At 42.9% G+C, this 11,807-nt stretch overlaps 1 protein-coding gene across 1 annotated transcript; it reads left to right on the top strand.

The window, feature by feature from the left end:
* Positions 1 to 3,669: 3,669 nt before the first annotated feature.
* CTXN2 (cortexin 2) lies at positions 3,670 to 9,742 on the top strand. The gene is made up of 3 exons (XM_039359091.1): positions 3,670 to 3,979; positions 8,115 to 8,165; positions 9,311 to 9,742. The coding sequence occupies exon 3, from the start codon at positions 9,327 to 9,329 to the stop codon at positions 9,570 to 9,572; it is 246 nt and encodes an 81-aa protein (XP_039215025.1). The 5' UTR covers positions 3,670 to 3,979; positions 8,115 to 8,165; positions 9,311 to 9,326; the 3' UTR covers positions 9,573 to 9,742.
* Positions 9,743 to 11,807: the final 2,065 nt, after the last annotated feature.

The raw sequence follows: 11,807 nt of genomic DNA, 5'->3' as shown, positions 1-11,807 counted from the left end.
TTTATCTATTTCTTAGATATGAGCCCTGCTTCCACACCCTCTCATATGGCTGTAGTCTCACTGTTTACTTTTTCATTGTTTATTCTATTGTTTCCGTTACCTTGCTACTCTTACATTTACACTTCTTTTCATTTCTCTGTTTTTACTGTTGTAAGCTGCCTAGAGTAGCCCCGCGGTGAGATAGGTGGCAAACAAATTTAACAAATAAATAAAAGTGCAACTAAAAATATAGTAAGAAAGGGTTCCTATAAGGTGGATCTATAGTTCAGAATGAATCATTTGGGACCCTTGAATTTCAATACACCGAGGTAGAAAACTGTTTTTTTTTCCCCTGAAAATTCTCCCTTGATAGCATTGTATTTGAGTCAGAAATTATCCTCCTCCTATTGATGAGTTATTATCTAAGGCTCGGAGAACATTACAAATGTTCACCATCAAACAGGAACCATGGAGACAACCATAATGCTGATAAGTAGACCATGATCAATTTGATTCCACTCTGATTAAAAAAAATAACTTAGCTATCAGTAGCTAAATGTTCTTTTTAACACACCTACACTATTTGCCCACAAATACCAAGTTAATCAGAAGGTCTACAAAGAGTGGAAATTTCCATTTTAACCACCCTTCCCAGTTTGAATGTTAAGACAGATAGATAGATAGATAGATAGATAGATAGATAGATAGATAGATAGATAGATAGATAGATAGATAGATAGATAGATAGATAGATAGAATCTATGGATGGATGGATGGATGGATGGATGGATGGATGGATGGATGGATGGATGGATGGATGGATAAACCTTTATTGTCATTTTTTACAGTGGGCAGACTGGCACACAATAAAAATGAAATTTAGTACCTTGCTCTCAAAGTGTACACATACATAACACATATTTAAACATACTATATACAATATACGTATAGACCTACACCCTTACATATAAGTAACATATAAATATTAATCACTGTCCATCTTGAATACAAGGGCCAGCATTTGGTTGATGCCCAAGGTTTAATTGAGACAACCCCTCAGAACTATGGATCAAAAACCTATTCAGGTGACCTCTGATGTCAGACAACAAAAGGACCGTCGTCACACACGGCCTCAATTTCAACCCCAAAGACCCTGATCCCATTGAATTCCCGGCCAATCTCAAATCCATTCCAAAAAAAGAAACCGCCTGCACCAAGAAACACAAGAAGACAACAGGCAAAGAATCATCCCCAACGTCCAACGCAACAGACACAATGAAACACTCAGCCAAAAGGAGAAGAGAGCACTAAAGGACGGTAACTGGATTGTCTTTTTTTGTTTGAAGATGTTTCACTTCCCATCCAAGAAGCTTTTTCAGTGAAGTGAAGTGAAGAAGCTGTTTGGATGAGAAAGTGAAACATCTTCAAAAGGAGAAAAAAAAAACAAGAAAGTCCAGTCGCTTTTTCAGAAGCACCTTTGGGACAACCATGACCTGAACGATTGAGAATCTCCATAGACATAAAGTCCAGATCTTTTATTTCATCTAGGACATTTGCAGCACCCCAAACAGGTCCTCAAGGGGTGGCTTAACTACCGGTACGAGCCTGCTCTGGAAATTGGGTGAAGGTTTAAAACCCAACCTGAGGGTTATCCAAATCGACAATTGGCTTAATGAAGTTTAACTTTGCTCTTTTTTCAGCTATCCCCATTGATTCCCTGGACACAGCAACATCAAAATAAGCCGACAATGAATGTCTATTACAGGAATAATGTTTCTTCTTGGCAACGGCACCCAAACTGGTAGGAACCCAACTATTATGCTCCTAAATTCCTGGAAGGAAATAGGCCTGCAAGGGAAAGAATGGAAGCAGGAAAACAACACCCATTGAAAGGACGTGAAGGAAAGATTTGATCCAGCAGCAAATACTGGCAGCACCTTTGCCCAAATTCAAAACAACGCAGGTCAGCTGCACCCTGGACTGGAACATCAGAATCCAACCTAAAGGGGGATGAAGCTTTGATATCAAGCTTTGCATATGAATACAGATAATCTTTGATTTACGACCTCAACAGAGCCCCAAATTCGTGTTGCTAAACAAGGCAGTGGTTGCCAATTTTTGCCTCATTTTACAACCTTTCTTTCCACGGTTGTTAAGTGAATCACTGCTGTTGTTAAGTTAGTAACACGGTTCCTAAGTGTATTGGGCTTCCCCATTGACTTTGCTTGTTGGGAGTTTGCAAAAGGGAAATAATCACCTGACCCCCGTGGTAAATACTGCCAAGGGGGCTGGATTTTGAACTGGTGGCCACGGGGATGCGCAAGGGTCGTTAAGTGTGAAAAGGGATCATACGTCACTTTTTTTCACAGCCGCTGTTGAGCAGTCACTAAATCAGTGGTTCTCAACCTTTTTAATGCCGCGACCCCCAACCGGTCGTAAGTCGAGGACTACTCAACTGGTGCAGCACCGTTTGCAGAATGGGACTTTTGGCGGGCTCAACAGGGCAGAGACAGCCTGGACAATTCCTATTGGCTTTTGAAAGCCAATAGAATTAGACTCTATTCAAGAGAGTCTATTCTATTGGCTTTCAAAAGCCAATAGAATAAAAGGGAGTAGAACAGCTAAGGAAAAGGGGGGGAAAAATGGCGGACTGCGTTGTTTGGCGACCCCCCGTGAAATGGTCGTTCGACCCCAAATGGGGTCCCGACCCACAGGTTGAGAACCCCTGCACTAAATGGATGGTTATAACAACAACAATAACAACAACAATAATAATAAAGTTGGAAGAGACCTTGGAGGTCATCTAGTCCAACCCCCTGCTCAGGCAGGAAACCCTATACCATTTCAGACAAATGGCTGTCCAGTCTCTTCTTAAAAACATCCAGTGCTGGAGCATTCAGAGCTTCTGGAGGCAGGTTGTTCCACTGGCTAATTGTTCTATCAGGAAGTTTCTTCTTAGTTCTAGGTTGCTTCTCTCCTTAGTTAGTTTCCATCCTTTGCTTCTTGTCCTGCCCTCAGGCGCTTTGGAGAATAGCTTGACTCCCTCTTCTCTGGGGCAGCCCCTGAGATATTGGAACACTGCTATCCTGTCCCCCCTCGTCCTTCTCTTCATTAAACTAGACATCCCCAATTCCAGCAACCGTTCCTTATATGTTTTAGCCTCCAGAGAAACTACCTGTGAAGAATCCCAGGTGGCTTCCAAAGCCAGCTCGGCCATCCCCAACACAGGGGTGCAGGGCGAAGGGGGCGCGCTAATCGAGCCCCTTCCACCGTCCCTACTAAGCCCCGGGGGGGCTCCCTGTTTCAGCCCCTCCCTCCCCTTCTTGGCTCGGCAGCCCCAATCAAAGGCGGGGCTCCCACGGCCAGTTCAAGACCCCCGAATGAAAGACAGGAATAAACACACTCGCGTTTCCTTCCGAGGGGTCCCCAGGGAAGCCGGCGGGAAGCCGCGTCTCCCCGGGGCTGGGCTGGCGCCGCTTCCAGACCAAGAAGCTTCGCAAGGAAGCGGCCGCCTCCGCCGCAGAGAATTTGGGAATGCCTCGCACGTAGCCTTCGCCAGGAACTTTCCACGCCAGCCTGGGAAAGGAGGCTGGGCGGTGTCCCAAGCGGGCTGGGGGACGCAGGGGAGGGGGGTCTCACCTTCACCTCGCCCCCACCCCCGCTGCCCATCACCCCCCCGCTGCGCCCCCCCCCAAATCCACACCCGAGGATTTGCCTTGGACAGAGTGGGAGACCACCCATCCACCCCACCCTACCCCCCAGACACGCGTGTAGCCCGGCTGAAGGCACGCCCCGGGCAGCTGCGGGAGCCCAGCCTCCCCGGAGAAGGAAGGAGGGGATGCCGCTCTGAAGATGAACCCCGAAGATGGTCCCGCGGCTGGGCGGGGCTGAGCGGAGAACCGGGGGTCGCTGGCAGATCGGGGACCTTGGAACTACGGCCGGTCCTTAGCCCGGGAGGCGAGCGGGGGCTGTGCGCTCAGGATGTCTGGCTGGAACCGGGGTGAGTGGGCTGGGGGGGGGGCTGAGAGAGAGTGGGAGAGAAGGGCTGGAGACCCAGATGGGCCAGGAGGAGGAAGGGGGTGGGTGGTCGGCTTGGAATTGCTCCTCCGCGCCCCACTTCATGCAACAGGATGCCCTGACCTTGCTTGGCGGGGTTGGGTGGGCTTTTCATTGGGGTTAACCCCGAATCGTGGTTGTTTTCGTGGTTTACTGCCTCTGTCTGGTTCTGGCCAGGTGGGATCTGACAGCAGTGCTGAAGAAGGGAGGGGAGAGGATCGGGTTACCAGGAGCAGATCCCAACGCTCTGGGAAATATTGGCATTTTCAAATGCCAGAGGCCGGAGCTACTGTACGACCGCCGCCGATCCAGAGAGATTTAACCACCCGTCTCCTCGCCAGGCTTACTTGAAAACCAGTCCTAGTGGTTTCCATGAGGCTTCCCCATGTGGGTGCAGGTGACAACTGCAGCACTTGTGAAAGAGTCGTTATCCCAAGAGGGTATCGGGTTGAAGTGGAATCAACATTTGGTTTGTTTTTTTCCGGCTTTGCACACTGCCTGGGATGTGGCACCCACTGGTGTATTCATCCGCAGCCTATTTACGTTGAAGTCCAGGCTGGGTGCAGTGAGATGGTTTTAGGGCATAACCATCTCCAAGAATGCTGGGCAAAATAATTCATGAAATTATTCAGGAATTGCTACCTGTTAATAAGAGGCAAATGTATGGTTTTCTATGGACTTTCTTTGGATGAATAAACAACAGTTGGCATCAAGTTGACTTTGTCTTAGCTCAGAAGCTAAGCAGAATTAGGCTTGGTTAGTACTTGGAAGAGAGACCTCCAAACATTCTAGGACTGTAACTAGATAGAATAGAATAGAATAGAATAGGAGCTGGAAGCGACCCTGGGGGTCTTCTAGTCCAGCCGCCTTCTCAAACAGGAGAACCTACAGTGGTTCTCAACCTGTGGGTCGGGATCCCATTTGGGGTCTAATGACCATTTCACGGGGGTCGCCTAACAACGCAGTCCGCCATTTTTTTCCCCTTTTCCTTAGCTGTGCTACTCCCTTTTATTCTATTGGCTTTTGAAAGCCAATAGAATAGACTCTCTTTCAAAAGCCAATAGGAATTGTCCAGGCTGTCTCTGCCCTGCTGAGCCCGCCAAAAGTCCCATTCTGCAAACGGTGCTGCACCAGTTGAGTAGTCCTCGACTTACAACCAGTTGAGTAGTCCTCGACTTACAACCGGTTGGGGGTCGCGGCATTAAAAAGGTTGAGAAGCACTGACCTACACCATCTCGGACAGGTGATTGTCTAGCTCTTCTTAAAAATCTCCAGTGATGGAGCGTCCATGATTTCTGGAGACAACTTCTGTTCCACTGGTTGATTGTCCTCACTGTCAGGAAGTTTCTCCTTAATTCCAGGTTGCTTCTCTCCTTGAGAAATTGAAGATCCCAAAAGGTGGCCATACCAAATTCTTTTGGTAATGGCATCATGAAAACAACATGGATGTTGCCTGATTGGAAATGTCAGAATTGACCTGGGCTCAAAGGAAACTTCTACTATTTAGAACTTACAACACAATAGCCACTTAGTGGGTTTCCTTGAAGACACAGTGGCTATTTACAGCCTAACAACAGGGAACACAATAGAGAAAGTAGTTAGTGTTGGATCTTAACTCTTTTTCAGAGAATCGGTACTAATTCATTCCATGCAGGAGGTGGAGAATTGTTATTCGTTACTTGCTGTAAAGCAAAGCAACCTTTCTATGTTAGTTGCATTTGAGTTGTGGCAAATATTGCATTTTCCCAACGCTCCAAGCACAGTGGTCTGCTTTTGGGAAAACATGATTTGCTCACATGGAAGTGTCTTGCTTGGATTGTCTGGAATTGTGGTTAAGAATCCTAGCTGCCTGATTGTGTCCACACTCGAGCTTTACAATCTTGTGTAATTCCCACTGTATTTAGCGGGGTTTCTTATCCAAATAGCCATGCTTGTCCTTTGGGCTTTGAAGATGTGCTGTGTGCATCACAGCACAATAGCTCTGTATATTTCAATTTAAAGAGACTACGACTTCTTAGGCTTGAAAGTGGGGTAACTTTTGGGCCAGCCATGCTCTCTATCCAACCCACCTCAAAGGGTTGTTGTGGGAAAAATAGGAGGCAGGAGTGTTAGGTATAGTCATCCTTTTCAGAGCGAGTGAGCAAGCATGAGAGAGAGATGATAGAGAGGATAGACGATAGATAGATAGATAGATAGATAGATAGATAGATAGATAGATAGATAGATAGATAGATAGATAGATAGATAGATAGATCATAGGTAGATATGATATATATATATAGAGAGAGAGATGATAGAGAGATAGATAGAGATGACAGATAGATGATAGATGATAGATAGAGATGACAGAGATGATATAGAGATAGATGATAGAGAAATGATAGATGATAGAGATGATAGATAGATAGACAGACAGATGTGTGTAAGAGAGAGAGAACTGATACATATTTTTCAAGAAAATTAAAGGGCAGCATAAAAATCTGATGATTACAAATTGCTTTTTAAAAACTAATAGGACTGATTTATTCACCATCCCATCCAACTCCATTAATTTACGAATACAGTAAGATAATCCATGCAGGAGTTTTCCTCCTGTATTCCTCATTTAACTAATGAACCACTGAAATCTTTACCAAACCTGGCAAGGAGGCCCATGTTATAGGTTACAATTGTATGTCCAACCTAGGATAATGGGTAAAGCTGAAGAATTGAAATTCATTACTTCATGGCTGAGCTGCCATTTTCATCCGTTCACTGCTTTCGCTAAAGGAAAAAAAAAAGTGTGTGCATGTTTTGTTCTCTCAAAATGTCCACAGTTGTTTTTTAATTGTGCCATAATAAATAAATGAACTGGAGCAAGAAGTACAGGCTGTTTTTGACCTTCACAGTCACGCAATTTCATTTCGAAACCACTCTTCCAAACTCAAGTAATGATGAAAGATGAGACAAGTCAGGATGAAATACTTCCACATCTTTTATACACTCCTTCCCTTTCAGAAAAAGAAGTTGCAGGACTAATTCATTGTAGGGGAAAGTCCAAAATTGGATACTTCAACATTTCTTTTTAATAAAGAAAATCTAATTATTAAGTGGTAAACTGAACAAGATGACAATGGAGCAACAGGTTAAACTATGAATTAGAGTAATAACGTCTGGTCAAAAGAGATGAGCGTCTAAAAGTCCGCCTCCAAAGTCAGTTGTGTGTATGTTTGTGTTACACAAACACAAGAGCAGCAATTGCTCAGAGAAACATGTACTACAGTCTAGCTTCTCTGAATCTTTTATTCTAATCCCTCAAGACAATAACACAGTTGACCATAACCTGGAAGTTTAAAGGATGTTGGGGACACAGATCAGAATTTTTATGCTTGCTTGTGATTTTTCAGAGGAAAAAAAAAACACTGTGGAAGACAATGTCTTGATATTTGGACTGGATTATTCCAACTGAATAATCATGAGAAAGGAATACAGCTAAAAAGGAAAATTCTGAACCCACAAAAGGCAGGCAAAGGAAATGGGGATTCTGAGAAGGTCCATCTGCAACTTGGCTGTGAAAAACATGCCAAGCCTATTCTGCCATCTCAGTATTAACAGCTTGGTGAATCCCCCTGGGTCATATAAGCGTAGCCACCATGGGTTTGAAACTACAATACTTGAAGGGCAGAAGGAAGAAAAACACGTCAGCTAAAATGTTTATATCAGTGCATCCCAACCTTGGCAGCTTTAAGATATGTGGACTTCAACTTCCACAGTTTCCCAACTAGCCATGAGAATTCTGGGAGTTGAAGTCCACATATCTTAAAAGTTGTCAAGGTTGGGAAACACTGGTTTAGATGAACATGGAGACTAGACTGGTTAGAAGTATAGCAGGAAAGAAAGGTGAGGTGAGGTGAGGTGGGGAGAGGAGAGGACACAGGTATGTGGGTTGAATAGAATATCAAAGTCATAAACAGTTGATTGAAAGAGACAGTGTGTGTCATCTCTTTATAACATTTATTTTGCTCTCATTTTGTACATTGAATTATTATCTGGAATTCAGCTCAGTACTTAAAGTACTTCTTTTTTTAATGTCTCTACAGCTGTTCAAACTTCAGAAAACTCTGGAATTGTGCCTTACACGAATGCATCAGGTAGTATTTATTATATCAACATTTAGTTGGCTTAATCACTGCCTTTAACTGGGACTCCTAGCTCATAGCTAAAAACAAATAAGCGGTTCCTTTCAGTTCTTAAAGGAAGAATGATTAAGAAAAAAAAAAACAGCAGGAGGAGGAGGAGGAGGTGGAGGAAGATTTTTTTGATATGGGTCAGTAGAATTGAGCCCTGTTCGGGATGAAATGAAAAATAAAGTAGGATTCCAGGAAAAAAAATAGAAAGCAAGAATGCAGAGCAAAACTAGCACATTCTTGAGAAAGAAATCCAGTAGAGGATTTAGATTAGCAAAATTATTGCAGGAATGAAATTTTTGAAGAGATGAAGGCAGCTGGTAATAAGCTGCCACCAATAGATCAAGTTTACTCTGAAGCCAGGTCTCAGCTGGTACTTAAGTGCCAAATTCCATCATTGGGGCTGTCATAGATTTGCCATGTGTCATGCCATTCTGTATTAGCATTTATATCTAATTTTGATATAGGAAAATGAATAGGGTAGTTGGTAAGACAGAGGAGCCTCAGTTGCCACACAAGAAATGGAAACCAATGTATCTGAGAGGCACCTGAGGGAGAATAAAATTAAGAAGAGACCTGTCAGCTTCCTTCAGACATGTTGGAGTGCAGGATTTGAACAGATGTGTGGAAAGTGCAGAGTTCCTGCAACACGGAGGAAGGCAGATGGGCTTGGAGGTATAATGGGTCCTCAGAGACCTTCCTTGGGGTGTCTTGGACTTCCTGCCTCATCTGACTTGTTAAAGAAAAATTCATTTTTTTATATACTGCGAAATAAAGCACCCTCCTCTAGTTTCATGTATATATTTCCCAGAATGCCTTTGGGCCACACCAAGAACTCACAAGGGTCAAGAGAAGTCATCTGTGTCTGCGTGATGTTGAGATGTCTGATCATAGACATCTTGGCAGCCATTTTGTGAACCCGTCGTACGTCACCTTCTCACAAACTCAACCCGAGGAGACCATCTAATCGCCTCAAAAATAACCTGTCCCTACAAGCCTTACCTTCTGGGTGGAGGGTGGCTAGACCAGAGGACATCTGAGACCCCTTCCTTGGATCCAAAACGGTCTCTATTCTCTTCTTGTTGTTGTTTTGGTGTTTTTGTATACAGAATGTGAAGCCCGGAGATGAGCAGTAGCTACTGCAACAACGTTTCAGTGAGCATGAGTGTCAACGAGGTGTCCAGTTTCCCACTGACCCTGGAGCAGAAAACCGGATTCGCCTTTGTGGGGATCCTGTGCGTCTTTCTGGGACTTTTGATCATCCGGTGTTTCAAAATCTTATTGGACCCCTACAGCAGTATGCCCTCGTCCACCTGGGAGGGGGAGGTGGAAGGACTGGATAAAGGGACATTTGAATATGCTCTTGCATGAAACAGAATCCCTCCAAGCGTGTCCTGCCTTAATCCCGATTTTTTTTCCCCCCCTGAAGCAGTGGAATTCGAAACAGGAGGCCTTTTGTAATTGACAACCATGTTTGGAAGCTGTGGCAGCAGCCTTTTTGGGGGGGTTTAAATAAAGCTTTGTGGCAGACTCTTACATCATTCGAAGTGTTTTGTTTTGTTTTTTGACTGGGAGATGTTTCCGAGGGTCTTCACTCGGAGAACAAAAAGGGAAGAAGAGAAATCATTTGCAAATTCACTATGAGTAGAAACACACAAAATAACAGAATTTAAAAGAATAAGAGAGTGGGAAGGGGCCTTGGAGGCCATCTAGTCCAACCCCCTGCTCAGGCAGGAAACCCTATATTGCTGTCCAGTCTCTTCTTAAAAACCTTCAGGGATTAAGCGCCTGGAACTTCTAGAGGCAAGTTGTTCCACTGGTTAATTGTTCTCACTGTCAGGAAATTCCTCCTTAGTTCTAGGTTGCTTCTCTCCTCGATTAGTTTCCATAAGTTGCTTCTTGCCTTCCTTCAGGGGCCTTGGAGAATTTAATAGTTTAATTCCAGCATAGAGCTGCTTCTTCAGACACATCCAAGCTTAGACCTCAAGGGACAGAAAGCAGGCCTTACAACTTAAGCTTCTGTTGGTGTAAAATGGAAAAATAATAAAAATTGTTTAAAAAAAAAAAGAAGGCACAAAGGGGGATTGGATGATCCCGGGACTCTGCGATCGTCATATATATATGAATGAACCAGTTGCTAAATGAACAAATTTTGATCACGTGACCACGGGGATGCTGCAGTAACCGTGTGAAAACAATCATGTCACTTTTTTCAGTGCTGTTGTAACTTCAGACGGTCACTAAATGGACTGTTGTAAGTCATCCCATCACAATAGGAACATACAAATCCTTGCCAAGAAATATAAAACCCAAAGAAGCATGAGATGTAGAAAGAACTCTTCTGGAATCGTTAAGACAGACACGACTTTTTCCAGGTAAGGCACAGAGAGACATTAACGCATCCAACTTCAAGGTCACCTCTCTGCTCACAGAGATGAGGAGCATAAGTGACAATACCGCTTTTGACAGCCCTTCTATTCCATTTTAAGGACTGCTGGAACCAACATTTCATTTTAACCCTGTTAAAAGTGTGCTGTAAAAACTATTCAGATAAGGCCAATCAACTCAGACAAATCACTCCTCATCTCTATAATTTAATATTGTGCCATTTGCTTTACAATCTAGACAGGTGACACACGAAGGGAATTGTGATTCTGTCAGCTAAATGAAACGCCACTCAAATCGAATCAGAATTTACAAGAAAAGCCAAGAAGAATGTATAGTTCCAAAAATAGAGTCAGATGAAGCCAGAAATATGGATACAGTGGAATGTGGTTCTCTTTCACAGCACACACAAAATGTACACCTATTTGTCTGTCCATTCCTACAAATGCTTAGATTTCTGAATGGGATTTTAGTAATATATGCATTTGACAAGCAACTTCCTTGAATATGTTTTGTCTAATCTTTCTCAACAATGTAAACAACCTAGAATTTAAGGAGGAGCTAGAAAACATCATTTTTATATATCAATAATCAAATAAGAACAATTTTGTGTGGATTTGCCACTACTTCAGTGCATTTTCATACACATTTTTTAAATTGAAGAACTATGTTTCAGGATTTGAATCCAGAACATTTATAATATAAGACAAAGTTCTTTTACACAATATTTGAGATGTCAGAAGACAATTAAGCACCATCAATTGTGACAATAATCTGCAAATGAAACTTTGGAGCAACAGGAAATCTTTCTTCACTATCTATTTTTCAAATCTAATGCAAGAATAATAGTTATAATTCTTTGTGCACATGCTAAGCAAAGCCACTGAACTAATTGTAGTAGTGAATTAATTGGCATAGGATTGCAATATGATTCTCTTTCTGATCATTGATTCTAGATTTGACCTTGCATTTGTGTGATACTAAAAAGAACTTATAAACATCCAGCACTGTCACGATGGCCATAGACGTATCTCCTAATTGAATCAACCATAACAATAATTTTGATTCTGCTGCTTTTTAATTACTCTCTTCAAATATTTTTAATGTTTTATATTACATGATTTAAATGGTGGCTGGCTGGCTAAATTTAAACCATTTGACTGTACTTGATCATTTTTAAACTTGCCATTTATCAGCAAAGTTCAAATCAATAGCAATATT

The sequence above is a fragment of the Crotalus tigris genome, unplaced genomic scaffold (genome assembly GCF_016545835.1).
Source record: "Crotalus tigris isolate CLP2741 ecotype Arizona unplaced genomic scaffold, ASM1654583v1 scf7180000019068.10715455, whole genome shotgun sequence".
NCBI lineage: Eukaryota > Metazoa > Chordata > Lepidosauria > Squamata > Viperidae > Crotalus > Crotalus tigris.
This window is presented reverse-complemented; position numbering and strand designations above follow the sequence as displayed.

Bases quoted from the DNA above. Each gene is read 5' to 3' on its own strand.
- CTXN2 (XM_039359091.1), top strand. From the start codon at position 9,327: ATGAGCAGTAGCTACTGCAACAACGTTTCAGTGAGCATGAGTGTCAAC.